The sequence below is a fragment of the Neolamprologus multifasciatus genome, chromosome 22 (assembly GCF_963576455.1).
Source record: "Neolamprologus multifasciatus chromosome 22, fNeoMul1.2, whole genome shotgun sequence".
NCBI classification, from domain to species: Eukaryota; Metazoa; Chordata; class Actinopteri; order Cichliformes; family Cichlidae; genus Neolamprologus; species Neolamprologus multifasciatus.
This window is the reverse complement of record NC_140459.1, coordinates 33708820-33732927: the sequence shown is the minus strand read 5'-3', so window position 1 is coordinate 33732927 and position 24108 is coordinate 33708820. Positions and strand designations below refer to the sequence as shown.

Here is a 24108-nt window from a genome sequence, read left to right as displayed (position 1 = left end):
TCACTGCAGTCATCGGTGTTTGGTTATGGACACTGCGGGTTTTTTATTTTTCTCATTTTGTTTGTTTGTTCTTCCCTTTTTTTTCTTCATCTTTATAATATATAGATATATGTACATCAGTGTGAGTTAAATACTGTGATGTGTGGGAATGTCCACAAACTCTGGCAGTGTGATGTTATTCTCATGTTGTGGTGCAGCGGTGCAGCGCAGCTCTGCTTTATTTTTAACTGCAGAAAAATCAGCATCAGCGTCTCTGTAGGCGACACACACATTCATACATCCGTGTGCTTTTCGCTGTGCAGTCAATAATTTAAAGGCTCGATCTGGAAAATGAGTCAGCACATGAATCGTTACGATAATCGCAGATTTGCAGTCCAGTAGCTGCATCGCTCCTTCGCTGATCCGTCAGTGTTATTACTGCTAAAAGTCGAGCCTGTGACCTTGACAGAGACATTTTAGTTTTATACAGGGGACAGGTTCACTGATCTTATAGTGGAAACAGCAAAGACTTGATGTACCCTAAATTTACTAATACAGTAATCGGAGAGTTTCAGTTTTGCAGTACTTTGCAGGACCTGATTGTGTTTACAGTCCCTGAGCAGCCAGTAGGTGGATGCACAACACCTCCAACTAGCAGACATGAGGTCAGGATACAAGGCAAACAAAAAGAACATGGAGTCCACAGTGACAGAGGCGAGAACATCTCAGTGCAGCAGCCCGTCCAAGTGCACTGATCCCAACACGGGACAGCAGCTGGATCCCAACACGGGACAGCGTGCACCTGCAGCTGGATCCCAACACGGGGCAGCATGCACCTGCAGCTGGATCCCAACACGGGACAGCAGCTGGATCCCAACACGGGACAGCGTGCACCTGCAGCTGGATCCCAACACGGGACAGCGTGCACCTGCAGCTGGATCCCAACACGGGGCAGCATGCACCTGCAGCTGGATCCCAACATGGGACAGCGTGCACCTGCAGCTGGATCCCAACACGGGACAGCATGCACCTGCAGCTGGATGCCAACACGGGACAGCGTGCACCTGCTGCTGGATCCCAACACGGGACAGCATGCACCTGCAGCTGGATGCCAACACGGGACAGCGTGCACCTGCAGCTGGATCCCAACACGGGACAGCATGCACCTGCAGCTGTAGCAGCAGTTTAAAAAGTAGCACCACGTGCTGAATGGACACAGTCCTGCTGTTTAAATATGATCAATCTTTCTTTTGCGTCTCTTCACTTTGACTCAGCCTTTTCTACCTGCTGTTCTGTATATTGAAAGCTGTTGTTTCCCCGTCAGCAGCAGGATGGCTCATGAAGAAAAGAATTCGCTGCCTCCAGCAGGGACGCTGTCTGAGGGACAGCGACAGTCCCCTCTTTAAGATGGAGCCCAAGACTCTAGGGGTAAAGAAAACCATTCAAAGTCTGTGACGTGTGCATAGGAACAGATGCCTGTTTATACATAACACTTGGGTATTTTCAAAGCAATATTTGGGGACATATTCAGTTCATTTTCCTCATTAAGAAGTTTCAAATGTGTTGCATGATGTGCTGACGGCTTTTCTGGCGACTCTTCTCAGGCCATCCAGATTGTTATCGGGATTTTGATCCTTTGTCTGAGCGCGTCTGTGCTCCAGGTTCACGAAGTCCACTTTACCGGAGATGTGGCGCTCTTCCTCATCGTTGTCATACAGGTCAGTGTGGCGAAAGGCTCCAAGCAGCTACTTTTAGATTTGCTCAGGTCATCTTTTCATGTTATACTCATCAGCTGACTTCACTGTAATGCACCAGGTGACTGTGTCTGGGTCAGTGCTGGTCCCACAGTGGGAGGAGACCGACTCTTTTCTGGGTGAGTCTGTGCCATGCATGAAAATGCATTTCTGCATTCAAAGTCAGCAAAAACAGCTGTTCAGGGTTGCTTGTATGTAACTATATTTGCATTGCATAAATTCTTTTCTTCAGTCGCTGCACCCTGTGCAGTCTGGTCTTGTTTTGTGATAATTTAGTTGTCCTAAAAATGATCTGCTTTTTAAATGTCTACTTGATTTATTATCCTAAAATCTATTTCTAATCGGTGTATTTTGTGCTGATTTAGGATCTCTTGGTTAGTTTTGGGGGAACTTATGATATCAAGCTGAAGAATCTTTAGATATGTAGTACTTTACAAACAAACTGTCACGTTTCGGCTGTGTGCAGGCAGGGAGGAAGGACCCAAAATGCAGGACTCGGAGGCAGATGTAAACTCAAAACACGCAGCTTTGTTGCTGGGCAGAAAAGAAACATAAACTTAACTAAACTAAGCAGACAGGCACACGGTTAACTTGAGGGTGGAAGACGTTAACGACGCGACACAGAGTAGAGGAAGACACAGGCTGTATCCCAATTCAGGGTCTGCAGCCTTAAAGTTCGCAGCCTTAACGATCCTCAAGGGCCGCGTTACTTAAAGACCGCTAAGGCTCGGAAGTGCGAGGCTTGTGAAATGGGACGGTCTAGCCTCCGTCGCGCTGCCCAGGTTGCCTAGCAACCATGATACTAACAGCTGGAAACGTTTCATACAGCTTTGTTTGACAGAAATGAAGGAGAAAATCTTTTGTTCGTTTGTTTGTTTCTACATGAGCTTTGATCATTCTCTGATTAAGCTCAGCTATTGAACGGCGTATATTTTAAAGTAAAGGCTTTAAAACCAAGTTAGTACAAACGTCACTAATGTCACATAACTTTGCCGACATGTGGCCAACAGGAATGTTTTAATGTTCTTCGTTATTAAACATTTGCACATAAGGTTAAAGTTTACTCTTCGGGCGCCCCTCATCCACCGTTTTTTTCGGCAAAATTATCCACACCCACCGCCGCGCTATGCATTCTGGGATATGTTGGGCCACGAAGTCTACACCGCCACGTCCTTAAAATTCAGGGAAATGAAGGACGCATTTGAGGGCCGCATTTCGAGCAGCCTTCGGATTGGGACAGCCTTCGTCGCGTCGCTGTGACGTAATCGGCCTTAAAATGCGGCCTTCAAGGCTGCAGACCCTGAATTGGGACACAGCCAGACACTAAATACAAGAGGTGAATGGAGTGAAGAGGAAACAGCTGGGAGACACGGCTGAGGCTGATTACACTGACGAGACAGGGAGAGCACAAAGCTGAACGCACTGACAGAGGACACAGACCTACAAAATAAAACAGGAAACACACGACAGACAGAGACAGACGCAGACTCACAAGCAGGCATAAAGGCATCATGGACAGACAGAGAACAGAAACCTACCAAAATGGCGAATGATAATGAAATACCTAATCAGAATAACAAAAGCATAAAGAAACACAAACCACTGAGTCTACAGGCTCAGGACACAAACCACTTCTCTTGGGTTTGTTTGTGAACCAGCAGAACAAAAGGCAGTGGTTCTGTTTCTGTGGACGAGGACAAGATGCATCCATAATGAAAATAATCATTTCAACCAGCTCACTAGCAGTGTATACTTCCAGCTTTAATCCAGGTTTTATGTCGGGTGTTTAAGAATTACAATAACACAAGTCTACAACCAGAGAACTGGAGGACTGTCTGACTGTTTCATGTAGATCAGGGGTGTCAAACTCAAATACACAGTGGGCCAAAATTCAAAACTGGAACAAAGTCGCAGGCTAACGTTAATATTTATTGAAATATATTTATTCCTCCAGATATAAGAATGAATCTTTTCTTATGGACTCAAATAAGTTTTGCTGCAAAACTGAATATGGAACAAGCAAAGCTTAATACTAAACAATATATATATTAGCTGTATAATACCAGTAGGCCAGCTCTAATAGTAATTTGGTATGGCTTCGCGGGCCAAATGTAATAGGCTGCGGGCCAAATTTGGCCCGTGAGCCAGAGTTTGACACCTATGCTGTAGATTGAAACCAGGAAAATAATTAAAAAATTCCATCTCATCAGGTTTTCTTGCAAAACTCATGTTTTTAGTTTAATTAACAATTTCCCTTTTTAAACTGATTAAAAAAACATATCCAAAAATGATTTCTTATATTAATTTCATATTTCTAAGAGCGAGAGAAATGCAAATGGAAACTGTGAGGATGGAACCAGAGGATGGAGAGCAAAAGTGTGAAGGTTTCACAGACATAAAGAGTAAATATGTAGCGTTAAATATATCATGAAGGAAAAGTTTTTTCTTTGTTCAATTGTAAGAAAAATTATTCGTAGTTAATTGTAATAAAATATTGATTTTTTTCATCACTGTTGTGCTTTTTTCATGTAAACTCCTCACGTTTTGCCCAAACAGCTGTACATGGTGGAGGGAAATGCAGGTCATTTTTGGATTCAGCTCCCAGAAAAACATCAGATTTGCAAAAATAATATATAAGTGTTTTGCAGACCTCTCTGATCTTTACACTGTCAGAAATAATGTTGACTCTTCTCTGCTGTAACTTTGTGGACGAGAAGAGAACAAAGTGTTCACCTGCTATGTAGGCACGTTTTAACTGCATCTTCAAGACATGAAGGATTGTAAGATGAGTGTTTTCATCTAAGCAGAGGTCGCAAAAAGACAAACGGAGGAGAATAAGCGTCTGGAGCATCTGGATAAAACTCCTCACGTCAAACTGAAATCAGGGCTCATGAAAACGTGCATGAATATGTTATTAATGTTGAGGAGGACACTTTAAAGGTGGAGTGTACTTCCCGTTTGGACATTCAGAAGTGACTCAACTTGACGTAGCAGTAAACGTTAGCCTTACAGGTTGTGCTCTGTTTGTGTATGAATAATACGATTGTTGCTTGCAGGTGAAATGTGTCCTGGTGCTTCATCTCATCAGTGCTGCGTTCGCCACCGCTGCCCTGGGTCTGATGTCCAAGCACCTCCCCTACCGCCAGGACTCGTACCACTGTGAACACTGCCGCAAACTGGAGCTACACGCTGTGGTATTGTCTTTAAATAACAACAGAGAGAAGCTAGCAACACATAAACATCGATTTACTGAGTGTTCACATTTTAAGGCCGAATATTAACTGTCTTTGAGGACGATGTGTGACACTCTCTGGCTCTGCAGCACAGTGTTACACTTTGGTTAGCAGCAGCATCTGCAGGACGTCTCACATAATATCATTAAGATGCAGTTTGTCAAATAGAAACACCAGCAAAGGTTTGAGGCTAACATGCTGGGATTTGACCTTTGTGCTGTCTTTGGGATAAATTAGTCTTGCCTGGTGCAAGACTGAAACAATGTTTGCAGGACAAGCTATAAAGATATATATCAAAGAAAGTCCAGCTAGAAAAAGAGATACAGTGAGTACGTTTACAGTCGTCTCAGCAGCCGTCGTCCTGGCACTTCCTCTTTCTGTCATTTTAAGTGTGGAGGTTTTTCATGTGACGCCTTGAGCGTTGATTGAGAACAGCCTGCTGAGCAACTGCTTTTGTTGGGATATCCGGTGGTGGCCAGGAGGTCACTGACCAGTCTGTGGGCCTGGATGACTGGGGCGTCATAGTGCTGTGGGGGGGCTCCCAAAATTTCAAGATACTCCTACTGGTGGTCGAAGAAAACACAACAGTGAGCCTTCTTTTTCCAAGCTAAGACAACCCTGACCTGGACTGAAAAGCTACACAGACATGCACTGTAACGCCAAACGTAATCCAGATGTTCCACAGCTGCAGACAGTTAAACAGCTGTGCATGCAGACTGCTTCTGCAGACCTGTGTAAGACGTCCACTCATGAAATTTCCTCATTGTCAACTATTTATTGTATTATAACAAAGTGGAAGTGATGACAGCGACTTTTTGGAGAGTCAGCTGCTGCAGACCTCCAAACTTCATGTAGTTTCAGATTAGCTCACGAAGAGTGCAGAGAGCTTCATGGAGCAGGTTTCCATGGCCAAGCAGCCGCATCCCACCTTACAACCCAAAGAGCAACGCAGAGCATGCGATGCAAGAGCAGAGACTGCAAGTCAGGCCAGACCTCACAAATGTGCTTCAGTAGAAATGGTCAAAAATTCAAACTTCACTTGAACTAGATTCAGCTGTCAAGTAGGCTACAGTAGATTTAAGCTAGTGACAGAGTGTGATTGGCTGATGGTAATTTGATTAACTTTAATCCTTTTCTTAAGTATTCTTATTCATCTTTAGGCATGAAAAGATGAATAAGAATACTTCAGAAACATCCTGACTGAGGTTGTCATAATTCATGCATGACAGGGTTAAATAACAACAATTACAATAAAACACGTCGCACATCTATAGTCACATTAAACGAGCAGCGGGTGGCAGCGTGTGGAGCGACACATCAGTGTCCAATGTAGTGGTTAATGTGCAAGTACACCATCAACACTGACACAAACACAGGGAAACGGCGTTTGAACAGCTGTAACTGTAGTGACCACGGTGGTGAAAGGGTTCAAACCATACCAGTCGCCAAATTCAACGTGCATTCCTGTAAAAATAATGAAGCAGGAGGTGGGTGCAGGTGGATGTTAATGATCAAATAGTGATTCATGACAGTGACTGATTTTCTCATGATGTTAAGTTTAATATGTCCTATATTAAACTGCAGCAGCAGCTCATCACACACTGCTGTGCATGAAACTTCTGCCCATTTTGTGTTTAAAGTGCTACATGTTCCCTTTCAGTACATGTGTTACAGACCTTAGACAATATTAAAAGCATTTTGTTGCTTGGTGTACCTATGGTGAGGGTAAATGGTAAAATGGTAAATGGCCTGTATTTGTACAGCGCTTTTACTAGTCCCGCCTAGGGACCCCAAAGCGCTTTACACACCCAGTCATCCACCCATTCACACACTGGTGGAGGCAGCTACAGTTGTAGCCACAGCTGCCCTGGGGCAGACTGACAGAAGCGAGGCTGCCATATCGCGCCATCGGCCCCTCTGGCCAACACCAGTAGGCGGCAGGTGAAGTTTCTCGCCCAAGGACACAACGACCGAGACTGTCCAAGCCGGGGCTCAAACTGGCAACCTTCCGATTACAAGGCGAACTCCCAACTCTTGATCCACGGTCGCCTGTGAGCCACGGTCACCCGTATGGTACATAGAAATCTTTCATCATACTATTAGCAACTATTTGGCGACTGCCATCGATCTCTAGCATCCACTCGCCACATTTGATCCTACATCGTCACCATAATTGTCATCCAAAATGGCACATGAGTTAATGTCACGTGGTTAGTGCAAAACCTCAATAAATGCATGTGAAATAAGGCCAGCTGCCAACAGAAATCTATGTTTAGGGGTTAAAGTGCTCCAGAATGATCCAGAGTGTTGTTCTGGGACCTTCACTGGATGACCAATTAGGCACGTTTACATATATCACTGTCAGAGGACTTAGTATTTGGTGACAGCTCAGTAATAATAACATAAAGACATTCGCTCGCTTCCACCATCAACACATCCTGTCACGTGTTCACAGTAAGTGAACTGCTTCTTATACAGCAAAGCGTACAACGCAACAATCACTGTTTCTATGCTTTGTATCTTTGCTATCTACCATTCATACTCTGATGATGCGTCGGAGAGCAACGTGGGGCTAACATCTTGCCCAAGATTGGCATCCAGACTAGGAGGAGCCAGGACTGAACCACCGACCTTGACCTGCGCTGCCTCCTGAGCTACAGCCACCACTTTATATCTGCTCACAGCCACAGCACAGATATAAAGTCGTGATCTGCACTTTGTAGTGTTAGATTAATCTATCAGCAGCAGGCGTAAACAATGCTGTTTGTTTTTAAGTGGGGGGTCATCATCAACACACAGTGGAGTTAGTTTGTTGCAGTATGTCTGCTAACCAAACGTACAGTTGTTTATTTCCTGGGCGTAGAAAGAAAACGTTGTTGATGTTGACAGATGGTGAAAGACGTCAGGAGAGATTAACAGGAAACTGAAGGACCAATCAGAAAGTGACATTTGACATAACCCCAGCAGCACATCATGATGTGCTGCTGGGGTTATGATTTTGCAAAACAAAATGAAATGTGCTAATTTTGTGCTACACAAACTTTGCACCACAAGTTTGCTGCAGGATAAACTGCTCGGTTTGCAGGATTGTGGTGACGTTTACACCAATGTACACGACAGTAGCATCAATTTATATTTAAGGTTGATACTGATTAGATTCACTCACTGAATTTGACCTTTTCTACTAACTTTGTAGTGTCCGGAAAATCAGCCACACAGCTCACGAAATATCTGCTTAGTGACTATCAGGTGATCGCAGCCTCTACATCTGATCTTCCCTTTAAGCCCCGCCCTGTTTCTATGCTGTGGGTCTTAAAGCTGATACTGCACCTCTTTGTTAAGTATCAACAGCGGCTCTTTGATGCTAGACAGGATGTTGGGGTGCTGGTGGTATCAAAAACACAATCCAACAGGGAAATGAGGTTAATGTTAAGTTGTTGATTAACAAGAACTGGACTCACGTCTTGTAAACAACATTTCTCTCTTTCTGAGAATCAGACAGTACAGAAACATCACACATTTACATGTTGCAGAGTCAGCTGCACCACGATGTTGCTGAGGTAAAATATATCGTCTGTGAATGTGCTTCCAATGTTTTGAATGTGTTGTAGAAAACAGGAAGTGCAACTTTTTTACACGGTAGATTTTTGACCACGTAAAACTGTCACACGGCCTCGTACATGGATGATGCATGTGATGCACAGAGCTGTCAGCAGGGTATAAATGTAGTTTTCCTTTAATAGAATCACATAAATTCATAGTTGATCCTGCACATTTTTAAAAAGGAGACTATGTTTCTTTGTCTTCACTGTCCACTGCAGCAACATTGTTTCAGGAAATGCACCGGGCTGATCGAGCAAAAGTGTAAAGTAAGTGACAGACTGTTGTTATAACGAATATTTTAGAAGTCGTGCATGTAGAAGATAGACGTATGTTTGGGTCAGACAAAAGATGTGTTGTTTTTGTGAGAACGATCACTGTCACTGAAACAAACATGGTTTTCTGATCATATATGTTCTCGTCTCTCTCATGTTTCTCCAGCTATTGATTGATGGTATTCTGGGAACACTGGTTATATTCCTGGTGCTTGAGCTGCTCATCTGCATCACTGCCATGCTGTTTGGACTCAGCGTGCTAGCTGCTGGTGGCAGCCAGGTAAGCCTTGATACCTGAAAGCAGGAGTGGGGACCTCCAGCATCACAGCTGGTTTAAACGGCTAAATGACTCCTCAACATGTCCTGAAGTTCTCCAGAGGCCTGCTAATGAGCTCACCATTTGATTCAGGTGTTTTGACCCAGGGTGAGATCTAAACCTGCAGGACACCGGCCCCCGAGGCCTGGAGGTCCCCGCCCCTGCATTAAAACCTAACTGAACAAGAATGCACTAAAAACTTACAGAGCTGATAAATATGCATTCATGTTAGAGCATTTACCTTTAGTTCGAAAACTTAAACCTTAAATCTGTGAATAAATTTAGCATCATGTCATTGTTGTGGTTTGACTCTGATGAAATGAAGACTCGTGCATGCCGCAGCATCACAACTAGGGATGAGTACTGGTATCCTGATATAAACGGTAGTAACCAGACCGAAAAGCAGCGCACATTTCGGTGCTTTTTCTTCCTGAGCTGTGATACACTTTAGATTCTAGCCAATCATTTTATGTTTCTGAGGATAGTAGGCGGGTCCAGGTACGTACGTTCTTTTAGAGCAAAGCTACAGATTAAAAATGCCCAAGGTGAAGCGGTCAAAGTCTGGCTGTACTTCACAGCAAAAGATGCAAACTCAGCAGCTGCAACAAGTGCTTTAAGCTGATACTGTGATACTGTCAAAGGAAGTAACACCTCAAATCTGATGAAACACCTGGCGACGCATAGCGTTTTTTTAAAAGCCGAGAAATCCGCCGTATTTGATAGCTTGCTGCGAGACCTCACACCGAGCACATCTACTGCGGGTGTGGTGCCTGTTATCGACCCGGAGTTAGCAACATCCCCCAAAAACCCGAAGAGGAGAGTCCTGGCCCCTAGCCCTGCCAGTGTAGCAGAAATGATGAGGATGATGATGCAGCAGCAGCCGTTCTTCTCTGCGTGAGTAGCTTCATGTTGTTCGTGTGTAATTTACGTTGAGTAGGCTAACCACGTTATTACATTAATGCATGTAAGGTGAACTAGCAAACACCATCATAGCTACATGCGGCTGTCTTCTTGTTTGATGGCAGATACTCCCTTCACCCTGGACAAAAAGGCTAAAATGACCAAAGAAAAAGTGGAAAACAGTTAAACATGAGAGGTTTTTGGACAAAGTTTGTGTTTTTTCCATTGTTTAAGCTGCTTCCAGCCAAGAGTGATACCATATATGCCCCATAGCTGCAGAAAAGGCTAACATTGTTATCTTTTTACAAAAAAACAGCTGAACATGAGAGGTTTTTGGACAAAGTTTGTGTTCTCCATTCTTTAAGCACCGGTTTGAGCACCGTTTAAGCACCGGCACCGTTTCAAAAGTACCGGTTTGGCACCGGTATCGGATAAAACCTAAACGATACCCATCCCTAGTCACAACAGAGATGTGTGCGTGTGCTGCAGCAGGTGAAACCACAGAGAAATCTTTGTGGTAACATCTGGTTGACTTTAGTAACAGGATGAAACATCAGCTGTTTAAAGTTGGCCTGTTCAAAGAGCAGCATGTCATATCTATGTGTCGCACAGACTCCCAGTGAGGGACCCGTCTATCCACAAACTCGCCCCCCACCTGTCCCAGCTGTGGAGACAGCTCAGGCCGTTCAGTCTGCTCGAGCTGCTGCTGAGCCAACTCAGGTAACACAACACCTGCGTGTAACACAAGGTGGCACCTGTAATGTGTGCACAGGTTAAAGGTGCTGCATGAACATGTGCATATATAAACTTATATATGCACATGCATGAAACACACTTTGAGTGCTCAGAGTAGAAAAGTGTGATTTGTTTGCAGCCTGCTGTCGGTGCCTTTACTGATCTGGTATAAGAATCCGATTTATGATCGTCACACCAGATTTGATTCACCTCGTGCCCTTTGACCTTCTTATTTATTACCTACAGTATGCTGATATACACACTGACACCGGACTGCTCTCTTCGTGTCAGCAGGTGGCCGTAGTTGTGACAGAACCTGACTCAGAGCAGGTAGAGGACATCTCCACCCCACCCACTGAGCCCCAGGTGGAGCCAATAGAAACCGCAGAACCCTGAGCTCAGCGCACACAGTGGCGTCGTGTCAGTCACAAGAGGCGGCCGAGTGTCAGCAGGGAAGCCGTTTCCTGTTTGTTATGTTGGAAAATAAATGTGAATGTGTAACAAGTTTCTGGCATGTTGTGATCACAGCATCGGTGTTAGTGCTGCTGTCCCTGAACAGTTTTATTACGAATGTTGACATGGTAGCACTTTATAATAACGTCACACTATTGAGCCTTATGAAGGTATAAACATGTGATTCATTCATCATTTACACATCACTGCTCCGTATACGCCATTTATACTTCTGTCAATATAAAAAATTTAATGAGTTAGTAAATTAATAAAGTTGTGAAATATTAAGGACAGAATTGGTCAATATTATAAAAGCAGCTTTAGCCCCCTGCTGTCGCCCCAGCACTCTCATCCTGCTAACTCAGGGTTTCTCTCATCAGCTGCTGGCGTGTAAGCCTCTGACTTGAAATGTTCTCCAATGAGAACTCAAAGAGAGAAATATCTCCAAAAATATAACGTTCTCATCATTGTTTCTTGTTTTTGGCAAATTAGGGAATAAGATGAGGTTTTCATAAAAGCAGTTGAACTCGTTAAATCCACAGAACAGATACGTGTATCTCCACAGTTAGCTTAGCAGATCAAATCTACCTGACGCTGCTTTCATGTGTGGCTTCTTAGTCCTCTTCTCACTCTTTGTTCAAAACACTATAATATAGAATTAACTGTAAACGAATGTATGAAAGTTTTGATCTCACTGAAAATAAAATGACTGCTGCACAGATAAATCGCTCTCACCAGTCACTAAAGACTAGCTTGAAATGTTGAGTTGTTGGGTTGTTCTGTCGAGTCTGCAGGTTGGTTATTAATGCAATATTAACCACAGCCTTGTCTTTTTTTTCTATGTAATTTTGAGATCATTGTAAATCTTCCGTAGCATGCACACATAAGGCCACGATTCTGCTAAATAAAGTCAAGCTTTGTTTTATCTTTGTGTGATTGTGTGGAATTAAATTCATGTTTGTTTGTTTATCTCTACTTTCAAGATTAGGCTTCAAACTTTCCTTTTTGCTAAAGCATATAGTTAGGGCTGGACCAGGTGACCCTGAATCCTCCCTTAGTTATGCTGCAATAGATGTAGGCTGCCGGGGATTCCCATGATGCATTGAGTTTTTCCTTTCCAGTCACCTTTCTCACTCACTATGTATTAACAGACCTCTCTGTATTGAATCATATCTGTTATTAACCTCTGTCTCTCTTCCACTGCATGTCTTTTATCCTGTCTTCCTTCTCTCACCCCAACCAATCACAGCAGATGGCCGCCCCTCCCTGAGCCTGGTTCTGCTGGAGGTTTCTTCCTGTTAAAAGGGAGTTTTTCCTTCCCACTGTCGCCAAAGTGCTGCTCATAGGGGGTCATATGATTGTTGGGTTTTTCTCTGTATCTATGAAGCGCCTTGAGGCGACTTTTGTTGTGATTTGGCGCTATATAAATAAAATTGAATTGAATTGAAAGTTTGTGTGGAGAGCTGAATGTTGCTTATGGTAAAAAAACAAGCTTGACAGTGAATAAAGTTCAAATGAGCTCATGTAGTTTATGAGACTAGTGTCCATCATACTCTTGTGACATAATGTAACAATAATATGGCCAACATTAAATTTATTGCATTAATATGTGGAATATCATTAAGAAATTAATTAAAAAGTGACATTTAACTCAGCGCTTCAGTAATAATTCAGTAATAATTTTATTACACAGAATAATCTGTGAACGGGGCCACATTAGTGCAGCGTAAGCTTCTTTGTTACTTTATCCACACAAATATGGAAAAAAAGTTTGCTATGCCAAATATTATTTTATCTCCTCCACCACTACCTGCATTCAAACGTTGTACAGGTCTGTGGTTTCGGTGCTGAAATAGCCGTGAATTTTATTTGAAACGTCTGCAGCTCCATCCTGGCCCCTCACTCACACCTTCCTGGCTCCGCCACTCGTCATGCTTAGAAAACATTAGCATGAATTCTGTCTTACCTTTGCTGTCTCGCTTCCAAAACTTAAATCCAGCGCATTAACTGAATAACTCCATTTCCCACAATGCCTCAGAGCAGAGACGTGTCACTTGAGCAGCATCAGGTAATATCCATTCATGGTTTTCTGGTGTTTATTTATGGAACGCCAGGACTGCCATAATGAATTAATTAAATACACCATTAAATAATTAATTAAAATGTGAAATAATTAATTACATAAATATTTATGACACATGTATTTAATTAATTCATTATGGCAGTCCTGGCGTTCCATATTTATTGTCTACTGCAGCATATTTTCAAAGGGGTGAGATGCTATAAAATACAAAACACATTTAGGCATTTTTCTGTGTTGAGTTATTTTGACACGATAGCATCAACTGTAATATTTGCACCTCTGATGAAGTCTCACAGGCGTTAGCTTCATTTTGATTAGATTGCTGTTTGTTTGTAATTCATACTCCATCTCACCTTTAATAACTTTACATATGAAAGTAATATTTGATATGTCACTTTAGAAATCTGCAAGCAATTTCTGCATAAATTACAGAAAGACATAAATTATTAATAAAAAATCATATGACTAAGTCACAACAGATTTTCAAAGGCTAAAAGGATGAATATTTGAACATCTTCAGTTCCATGACAACTGCACAGCTCACTGAGGAACATCAAACGGTAAATGGACTGGTTATTATTTAGCACTTTCAACTCTGAGCTATCAAAGTGCTTTTAATTTGCCTCATTCACACCAACTCATACGTGTACATTTTTCTATATGGATACATAAGTGCTGTTTATATAACGTTCACACACATTCATACTCCAGTGGATGTGTCAGAGAACGTGGGGTTAGTATTTTGATTTCTTCAATGAAAAGCGGTCCCAAGTAATGTGGGTCCAGTTTCTTTGACGTGCATTTGAGAGGACTGTCCTTGGAGGACCCAGACTTTCTTGCCTTCCACATACTGTTGGGCTGGGGACCTCATCCAGTCAATGAACTGGTGGTTTTATTCTGCTGTGCGCTGGAGGAGAGCATAAGATTCCCCAGCAGTGGTGTAGGTGATGGTGCACTTGTTGGGTTGCAAATTTTGAAGCCAACATGAAAACCTTATCCAGCCAATGATGTGCAGATCCTGCTTTTTAGATCCTTTTAAAATGAAAAAGATCCTCCAGAAAAGATTAGAATTCTGGAAACAGTTTATTAAACAGAGTCATATGAACAGCAAAACAGTACATGACATTACACAGAACAGCAAGACAACAGATCACAAAGCAAGCAAAGCGAACCTGTAAGCATATCGGAAGCTCCTTCATAAGGAGTCAAACTTCTCTTAAACACCAATCAGTTTTTTGTGAGTCCTTTTTGACAGTTTTAGTGCCAAAGTGAGGTCATGAAGTTTAAACTTAATTTGGCAGTTATGCTTGGATTTACATAATATTGGGTCTACTCAGGGGTGTCGAACTCCAGGCCTTGAGGGCCGGTGTCCTGCAGGTTTTAGATCTCACCCTGGGTCTACACACCTGAATCAAATGATTAGTTCATTACCAGGCCTCTGGAGAACTTCAAGACATGTTGAGGAGGTCATTTAATTCAATTCAATTCAATTCAATTTTATTTATATAGCACCAAATCACAACAAAAGTCGCCTCAAGGCGCTTCATAGATACAGAGAAAAACCCAACAATCATATGACCCCCTATGAGCAGCACTTCGGCGACAGTGGGAAGGAAAAACTCCCTTTTAACAGGAAGAAACCTCCGGCAGAACCAGGCTCAGGGAGGGGCGGGGCCATCTGCTGTGATTGGTTGGGGTGAGAGAAGGAAGACAGGATAAAGACATGCTGTGGAAGAGAGACAGAGATTAATAACAGATATGATTCAATACAGAGAGGTCTGTTAACACATAGTGAGTGAGAAAGGTGACTGGAAAGGAAAAACTCAATGCATCATGGGAATCCCCCGGCAGCCTACATCTATTGCAGCATAACTAAGGGAGGATTCAGGGTCACCTGGTCCAGCCCTAACTATATGCTTTAGCAAAAAGGAAAGTTTGAAACCTAATCTTGAAAGTAGAGATAGTGTCTGTCTCCTGAATCCAAACTGGAAGCTGGTTCCACAGAAGAGGGGCCTGAAAACTGAAGGCTCTGCCTCCCATTCTACTTTTAAATACTCTAGGAACAACAAGTAGGCCTGCAGAGCGAGAGAGAAGTGCTCTAATAGGGTGATATGGTACTACAAGGTCATTAAGATAAGATGGGGCCTGATTATTTAAGACCTTGTATGTGAGGAGCAGGATTTTGAATTCTGGATTTAACAGGAAGCCAAAACAGGAGAAATCTGCTCTCTCTTTCTAGTCCCTGTCAGGACTCTTGCTGCAGCATTTTGGATTAGCTGAAGGCTTTTCAGTGAGTTTTTAGGACATCCTGATAATAATGAATTACAGTCGTCCAGCCTGGAAGTAATAAATGCATGAACTAGTTTTTCAGCGTCACTCTGAGACAGGATATTTCTAACTTTAGAGATGTTGCGCAAATGGAAGAACGCAGTCTTACATATTTGTTTAATATGTGCGTTAAAGGACATGTCCTGGTCAAAAATGACTCCAAGGTTCCTCACAATGTTACTGGAGGCCAAGGTAATGCCATCCAGAGTAAGAATCTGCTTAGATACGACAATTTAGACACTTAAATCAGCTGTGTTGCATCAAGGACACATCTAAAACCTGCAGGACACCGGCCCTCGAGGCCTGGAGTTCGACACCTGTGGTCTCCATTGTTAGAATCCCAGCCGCAGTGTGATTCTAAAGATGTCCTGTGGGGGCAGTATTGAGCTTAGTGTGCCGCCCATTTAACAGAAGAAGCCGACGACTAACAGGCAGCACCGAGGAGCCGGTCCACAGAGGGACGTTCAACAATTCTCTGAGATTTTCCACGTACAATAATCAAAACGTCGTACGCAATGAGGTATCCGAGTGCAGCTCGTTGGCCAATGTGTTTTAAGTCGAGTACTATCAAGTCTTTGAGTCCTTACCTCGTACCTGTGCTACAAGCTAGCTCTGAGTGCCTGATACAGCCAGTTAGTGCCGTGTCATTTAAAGCCAGTGGCGTGTATTGTCTGAAAGCTCGCTGCTTTCCTTTTTCTCTTTCAATGAATTCAAAAGTCCGAGGAGTGTGTAGCAGAGCTCTCTCGGTGTAGGGAAGGCTACAGTAGTGCACATATGTTAGCATCGGTGGCTAATAGCTACCCTGCTGGGACGCTCAATGAAACAAATGTGCTTTGGCTCAGTGAAGCAGCGCTGATGTGCTGCATTAGTCTCTCTACGTTACGTCGTTACATCACAACATCGTTACATGTTGCACGCGCTAACGTCAGCTGTGTTGTGTTTGTGTCCAGAGGAGACCGCGGCAGAGGCCGAGGCGGCCGCTTCGGGGCCCGCGGGGGACTGGTCCAGGGGTGAGTCCTCTGCAGCACCAGCACCATCAACACACACACGCTGCACTGTGCTGCTGTCCCTCTGCTTATTGCACTACACAGAAACAGACCAATGTGTCAGAATGTAAATGTAAATTTTCCTGTTCCTGTTCTCAACAGAACAACCATGAAATGTTGAATGTTCTGCTTTAACTCTGCCAACTTGAATGAAAACCGCTAACACTGCTGTGTAGCCACTGACATACAGACCCTGGAGCTGCTGTTGAACCAAACGTTAACTAAACGTTATTTTTGTTTAGGTACCGGCCATTTGTCCCACACATTCCATTCGATTTTTATGTGGTAAGTATGTGTGGTGGTGGGAATCAGACACGTCAGTCAGTGTATAATAATAGTATAGGGTGGTTCTAAAGGCAAGTACTCAAGCAGACTGTTGTTTGTCACAAGTGTGAGATGGCCTTCCCCAGAGTGAAGCCTGCACCTGATGAGACGGCGTTCAGTGAGTGTCTGCTGAAAAGGAACCAGGACCTGAGCCCCACCCCTGCAGAGCAGGTCAGTCTGAGCCCGCACTCGCCCAGTAGCCGTGCAACTGACCTGCTGTTCAAGTTCACTTACACAAACTTTGTTCGTTGTCCGTCAGTCTTCCATCCTGTCCCTGGTCACAAAGATCAACAACGTGATCGACAACCTGATCGTTGCACCTGGAAACTTTGAAGTGGTGAGTCGATCATGAGCGAATGAGTCGTAACACAGTAACAGTGCTCTGTGCACTATACAGCTTCATTTCCATTGGACAGATTTCATATTTATATTATAAGCTAATTAATAATAATGGCTTTCGTGTCAGTAATCTTGTACGTGTCGACTTGCAGCAAATTGAAGAGGTGCGTCAGGTGGGTTCCTACAAGAAGGGCACCATGACGACCGGACATAATGTTGCTGACCTGGTTGTGATCCTCAAGATTCTCCCTACATGTGAGTCATTGAATTACTGTCCAAAGAGAAGCTGCTGCTCAGGCACACATCAGCCTGGGAGCTCGGAAAGAAAAGCATCTGGACTTGTTTAGGTTTCTTGAAGACGTTTCATCTTTGAAGCTTCTTCAGTTCTAAGAGAAATTGGTGGAAAGTCCCAGATCCCCCAGTAGGGTTTCAAATCTGGGACTCTCCACCAATTTCTCTCAGAACTAGGGATGGGTATCATTTAGGTTTTATCCGATACCGGTGCCAAACCGGTACTTTTGAAACGGTGCCGGTGCTTAAACGGTGCCCAAACCGGTGCTTAAAGAATGGAGAACACAAAATTGGTCCAAAAACCTCTCATGTTCAGCTGTTTTTTTGTAAAAAGATAACAATGTTAGCCTTTTCTGCAGCTATGGGGCATATATGGTATCACTCTTGGCTGGAAGCAGCTTAAACAATGGAAAAAACACAAACTTTGTCCAAAAACCTCTCATGTTTAACTGTTTTCCACTTTTTCTTTGGTCATTTTAGCCTTTTTGTCCAGGGTGAAGGGAGTATCTGCCATCAAACAAGAAGACAGCTGCATGTAGCTATGATGATGTTTGCTAGTTCACCTTACATGCATTAATGTAATAACGTGGTTAGCCTACTCAACGTAAATTACACACGAACAACATTAAGCTACTCACGCAGAGAAGAACGGCTGCTGCTGCATCATCATCCTCATCATTTCTGCTACACTGGCAGGGCTAGGGGCCAGGACTCTCCTCTTCGGGTTTTTGGGGGATGTTGCTAACTCCAGGTCCGATAACAGGCACCACACCCACAGTAGATGTGCTCGGTGTGAGGTCTCGCAGCAAGCTATCAAATACGGCGCATTTCTCGGCTTTTAAAAAAACGCTATGCGTCGCCAGGTGTTTCATCAGATTTGAGGTGTTACCTCCTTTGACAGCATCACAGTATCAGCTTAAAGCACTTGTTGCAGCTGCTGAGTTTGCATCTTTTGCTGTGAAGTACAGCCAGACTTTGACCGCTTCACCTTGGACATTTTTAATCTGTAGCTCTGCTCTAAAAGAACGTACGTACCTGGACCCGCCTACTATCCTCGGAAACATAAAATGATTGGCTAGAATCTAAAGTGTATCACAGCTCAGGAAAATAAAGCACCGAAATGTGCGCTGCTTTTCGGTCTGGTTACTACCGTTTATGTCAGAACCACACCGGTACCCATCCCTACTCTGAACTGAAGAAGCTTGAGAACCTAAAGTCCAGACGCTTTTCTTTCCAAGCTCCTTAAACATCGACGAGCTGGATGACTGAGAACCTTCACAGACTTCACTTCTAAGCCTTTTTAAGTCTGTACTTTGTGCTGCTTCTTGTCACTTGGATAATTTGGCAACTTGTTTGCAGTTATTAAAGAATCTATGGTGATAAAGTCTCATCTGTTTATGTTAAATCCATAAAAACAAGTGCATCAGGTTTCAATCTTGGTTTTGGAGCCACATGTAGTTTGGGCTGTAACCAGATGTTTAACCAGATGTTTGAGCAGATGTTTCTGAGCCATCCATCAGTGTGATGGTGCTCATAGAGACAACCTGAAAGGAGGAGCTTCTAAAACCTTTGTATCGATCGCTGTTTCATATAAAACCCTGTTAGCTCTGTTTGCTGTTGTGTGGGTTGTTCTTGTGCCCTTTGTGTCGCGCTCTGAGGGTCGTTGTTCTTTGCAGTGGAGGCCGTGGCCGCCCTCGGTAACAAAGTAGTGGAGACGCTTCGCACACAAGATCCTACTGAAGGTAAACAGACTTTGAATGGCTGCGTTTGTGGGCGAGTCCTACTCTGACCGTGTCCTAAATGTTCAGTTTTCATTCAAATTTTATTTAGTAAATGTTTCTTTTTCAGGATAAAAACATTTGGTTTACAGTCATTTGACTTGTTGGCTTATCAGCTGTAAAACGTGCCTGACACAGTGTTTGACTCCTCCTCTCAGTGCTGTCCATGCTGACCAATGAGACCGGCTTCGAGATCAGTTCAGCTGACGCTACAGTGAAGATCCTCATCACCACTGTCCCTCCTAACCTGCGCAAACTGGACCCCGAGCTGCACTGTGAGACTTTTTCCTGGTCTGGAGACACAAACGCAGCGCGTGCAGCTCTGTGGTTGTTTAAAAAATGAATCTTTTGTTTCTTGTCTCCTCAGTGGACATCAAGGTGCTGCAGAGCGCCCTCGCTGCCATCCGTCACGCTCGCTGGTTTGAGGAGAACGCCTCTCAGTCAACGTGAGGAAAAGTCGTGTTTTACCTGGTCTGCTTTCACAGTAACAACACAAATAAGCTCACTGGAGCTTGCTTTGTGTCACATGTCTAATGTTTAGAGTCAAAGTATTGATCCGCCTGCTGAAAGACTTGAGGCTGCGCTTCCCTGGATTCGAACCCCTGACGCCCTGGATCCTCGACCTGCTGGTAAGTTCATAAATGATGTCCTCAGTGAGTAAATAATCCACGTCCTTATTTACTGGAAGGACATTAAACGTTGGTTTGTTTCATAAAGCAGTGTGTCTCCCTCTGTAGGGCCACTCTGCAGTGATGAACAACCCCTCCAGGCAGCCTCTGTCTCTGAACGTGGCCTACAGGTCAGTCGTCACTCTGCTCAGATTGCACTCTGGTTTGTTGTCGCTGTGGAAGAAATGTTTGTGTTGTTGTTGTTGTTGAAGGCGCTGCCTGCAGATGCTGGCGGCTGGTCTCTTTCTGCCTGGCTCTGTGGGCATCACTGACCCCTGTGAAAGTGGAAACTTCAGAGTGCACACAGTCATGACGCTGGAACAGCAGGTAGATCTGCTCAGTGCTTTTTGTTCCTGCAGGTCAGCGTTTCTTATTTGTGCCCAGCTTAACTCTGTCTGTGGAACTGGAAACATGTTTATGTCGCACTTAACACAAGAAGATTCAGCTCTGAAGCTCTGAGCGAGGATGTAACTGCAGGTGTGTTTGTGCAGGACATGGTGTGTTTCACCGCTCAGACTCTGGTGAGGGTGCTGTCTCATGGAGGCTACAGGAAGATCCTCGGTCTGGAGGGAGATGCCAGCTGTAAGATGACATCATTATTCTCTGTACATTAACATTAGTCTGTAGTTTATGGGCTAAATGAACAAACACCTGATTTCTCGGGTTAAATTGCAGAGCTGTCTCTAGAGCAGCGGTCTCCAACCACGGACCGGTTTATGCCCGACAATATTTTCACAGACCGTCCTTTAAGGTGTCGCGGATAAATACAACAAAATAAAACTAGTACCGGTACCGAAAAAAAGAAGATTTATTCATAACACACGTGAAAAGACCCAGGAAAACCGAGTAAACGATAACAAAATAACGCTGAAAACCCTGAAAACCATACATTTCACCCCTGAGCCTCAACTCTCGCGGCCCGGTACCAAACGACTCGCGGCCCGGTCCGAGGCCCGGGGATTGGGGACCACTGGTCTAGGACACACTGCAAATGCACACATTGTGTGTCAGGACATGAAGGAGTCACCTGTCCACTAAAAACACCTTCATCTAACATCTGTGAACATCTGTGTAAATGGACCATGTTCATATTTGATTAACGTTCTGAATAACGTCAGTGTCCATATTTATAACTGCATGTTTATGTAATATTATGGACAAATGTACTCATAATGAACGTCACTGTAATTTTGGGCTTTTAAAGACCCTAACCCTTTTTCCAGGCTGGACTGTTGCTGCACAGCATCTTTAGTTACACAACTTTGAATTTATTTGGGATTTTCCGTTTGGATTATTCAGGAAAGCCCATAAAGGCTCAGAATTACACGCACAGGCTCACAGATGTACTCATGCCTCCACTAATATCTGGTTAAACGTCCCTCAGCAGCTGCAACATGGTAGCATCACTCTGTCTGCAGAGTTGGTGTAACTGGCAGGGCTGATGTAAACGTGGTGGTTCTGGTGATGTAGACAAAACATCATGAAGGTTTATCACAGTTCATCAGAAAAAGACTGCGTGTAATTGTCAGCTTGCCTCTTTTTAATCAGTCTGATAGCTGACTCTGTGGTAACATTTATGGCAGGTTTTAGTGACTGAACTTTATACAAACTAGAATATCTTATTGGCTTAAACAGATATTGACAAAGTTGAACTTTAAGCTTTAACTTTAAACTGTAATGTTCTCAAAATCGGAGCCTCGGTGGTTTCTGGATTATTTCCTGTCAGGTACAGTTTGACAAAGCGGTGACACTGAGGCTGAATAAGCTCATCTTATTGATGTTGGACTTTGCAGTTGCTCATAAATGGCTCTTGTCTGGAAGAAGAACAACAATATCCACGTCCGTGATAAATGTATGTAATCTAACCAGAACTGTGCATCTTTCCTGCAAAGCCACTGTTGAGCTTTGCAGGTCCTGCGATGAAACGCGTGTTTGCTGCAGAGCCTGACAGCCTGTAACACGATGAAACAGTGAGCGGTGGGCCTGGTAGTTAATCTAATTTAAAACGAGCGCAGGTTTATTTTAATAAGTGTGCATTTCAGCATGAAAGGTGAAGGAGCCAGGCAAAGAAGTCTTCTGGGACAATCCCAGTTTAGAATGAGCATTTTTACCCTCGTGACTGGGTCCAGTCACTGCACACACACTGACACGGGACTCAAAGAGTGTAGTTTGTTTTTCTTACACATCTACACTGTAAAAGGCCGATCAGGTACTGGGAAGGCTGGGCGCTGTGGACAACAATGTGATGACTGGAGGACGAGGCAGTCTAGGACTTTAAAATATCCACCGTAGGAACATCCACTAAAACTCTTGGTATGTTTGAATTTCAGTGACCTCAACCGTAAGGTCAGGGTCAGAGGTCAAGTTTTCAGAAAATCACTCAGGATCTACTCGGGCTGAACCGCAGCATCTCATGCTGAGCTGTGATTGGTCAATTGTAAAATAGGGCTGTGCGATATGACCAAAATCTCATATCCCGATATAAAACATAGATCGTCCGATAACGATATAAATCACAACAATGTAACATTTTCTGTGAAGTCTGTGAATCAGCTCGACTTGCGTGAAGTGTTTCCAGCTGGGCGTCGTGTATCTGGAGTCGAGTGTTTTAACGATGCATGAAACGATACATTTTTAGACATAAGTTGTAACGGCGCCGTTTTCTTTGAGTATTTATTACACGGCGTGCTGCGGAGAAAAGCCTGTTCTAACGTTTGAGTCTAAGGTTTATTTTTTAGCACCTGGCGTCTTTTTTACTTCTCATCCGTAAATAATCTGCTCTTTCACGTGATTCAGTTTATTTTGAAAAGTCTCAACAGGATCTTGAGCTTTATTGTGAAAGGTTTATGTGGAACATAGACAAGCAGACACGCGATGCTGTTACCGTCGACAACGCTAACGACAACACATAAAAACAGGCGCTTGTCCATCAGTAGTGTGGTTATATTAAATATAAGAGAAAGAGAGAACTTTAAGAAATTAATAATAACTACAGTCACCATCAAAATGATGAAAAAATATTGCTGTAAACAGTTTATTTTTTAAACAAACGATATCGTAAAATGAAACGATAGACGTTTTTATATCGTCATCCGATATATATGGTTATATCGAACAGCCCTGCTGTAAAATAACATAATATTGTGTTTCTGCAGACCTAGCAACAGAGATGTCGACATGGGACGGCGTGATCGTGACTCCCTCAGAGAAAGCCTACGAGAAACCTCCAGAGAGGAAGGAGGAGGAAGATGAAGCTCTGGAGGAAGGAGGGGACGGCGAGGATGAGAGCATGGAGACACAGGAGTAACGAAGGTTCGAGCATCACCAACATCCACAGCATTGCAGGATGAATGCTCAGTTGCATTTATCATAAAGAGCTGGTTCTTCCTCATCATATGGCTAAAATGTTCATCGCTGTGTTCGTTCTGACAAACACGACCTCGCTCTGTTCTCTTCCACAGTGAACGTGGCGAATTTATCGTCCCTTCAGCCTGACCGCTCTGAAAGACCAGCAGGAGTTCGACAGTCACTGGTCCCCTCGTGTCCCTGATTTCTTTTTCTTTTTATAAATGGTGATGTTGGTTTTGTTTGTACTTCCTTTTTGTAACAGTTGACATAAACTTATTTCTAGTTTTACTGAGTCTTCTGTGTCCTTTTCAAAGATGAAGGTGAACTGGGAAGAATTAACACGCAGGTCACATGTCTCACTCATTACAATTAAACTTGTAGGAAATAAAATCTATGCAACAGACACACACACTCTCTCACTCTGTGGGTAAAATAAGTACTGAACACATCACCAAAGTTTCTAAAGGTGCTGTGACATAAAATTCACACCAGATGTCAGGAACAACCATCCAATCAAACCATCGACGTCCATAAATTGTGTAATAATGAGAAACAGGGAAAACATATTGAACATGGTCACTGAAATGTATTTAATACATATATAAAAGCCTCTGTTGGTGATGACTGTTGGGTCTTTCGGGTCAGCTGATAAAGCATA

At 43.5% G+C, this 24108-nt stretch overlaps 1 protein-coding gene and 1 pseudogene across 2 annotated transcripts; both read left to right on the top strand.

The window, feature by feature from the left end:
- Positions 1–12170, top strand: LOC146493851 (uncharacterized; annotated as a pseudogene). The gene is made up of 8 exons (XR_014871821.1): positions 1–1407; positions 1584–1697; positions 1795–1852; positions 4790–4927; positions 8788–8835; positions 9008–9121; positions 10670–10777; positions 11087–12170. The product of XR_014871821.1 is annotated as an uncharacterized LOC146493851 (transcript).
- A 3864-nt stretch (positions 12171–16034) lies between these two features.
- Positions 16035–23976, top strand: ilf2 (interleukin enhancer binding factor 2). The gene is made up of 15 exons (XM_085147805.1): positions 16035–16176; positions 16607–16666; positions 16945–16987; positions 17093–17197; positions 17286–17363; positions 17518–17620; positions 19333–19398; positions 19593–19709; positions 19802–19880; positions 19976–20063; positions 20172–20233; positions 20315–20429; positions 20594–20684; positions 23258–23414; positions 23564–23976. The coding sequence occupies exons 1-14, from the start codon at positions 16172–16174 to the stop codon at positions 23407–23409; spliced, it is 1164 nt and encodes a 387-aa protein (XP_085003931.1). The 5' UTR covers positions 16035–16171; the 3' UTR covers positions 23410–23414; positions 23564–23976.
- Positions 23977–24108: the final 132 nt, after the last annotated feature.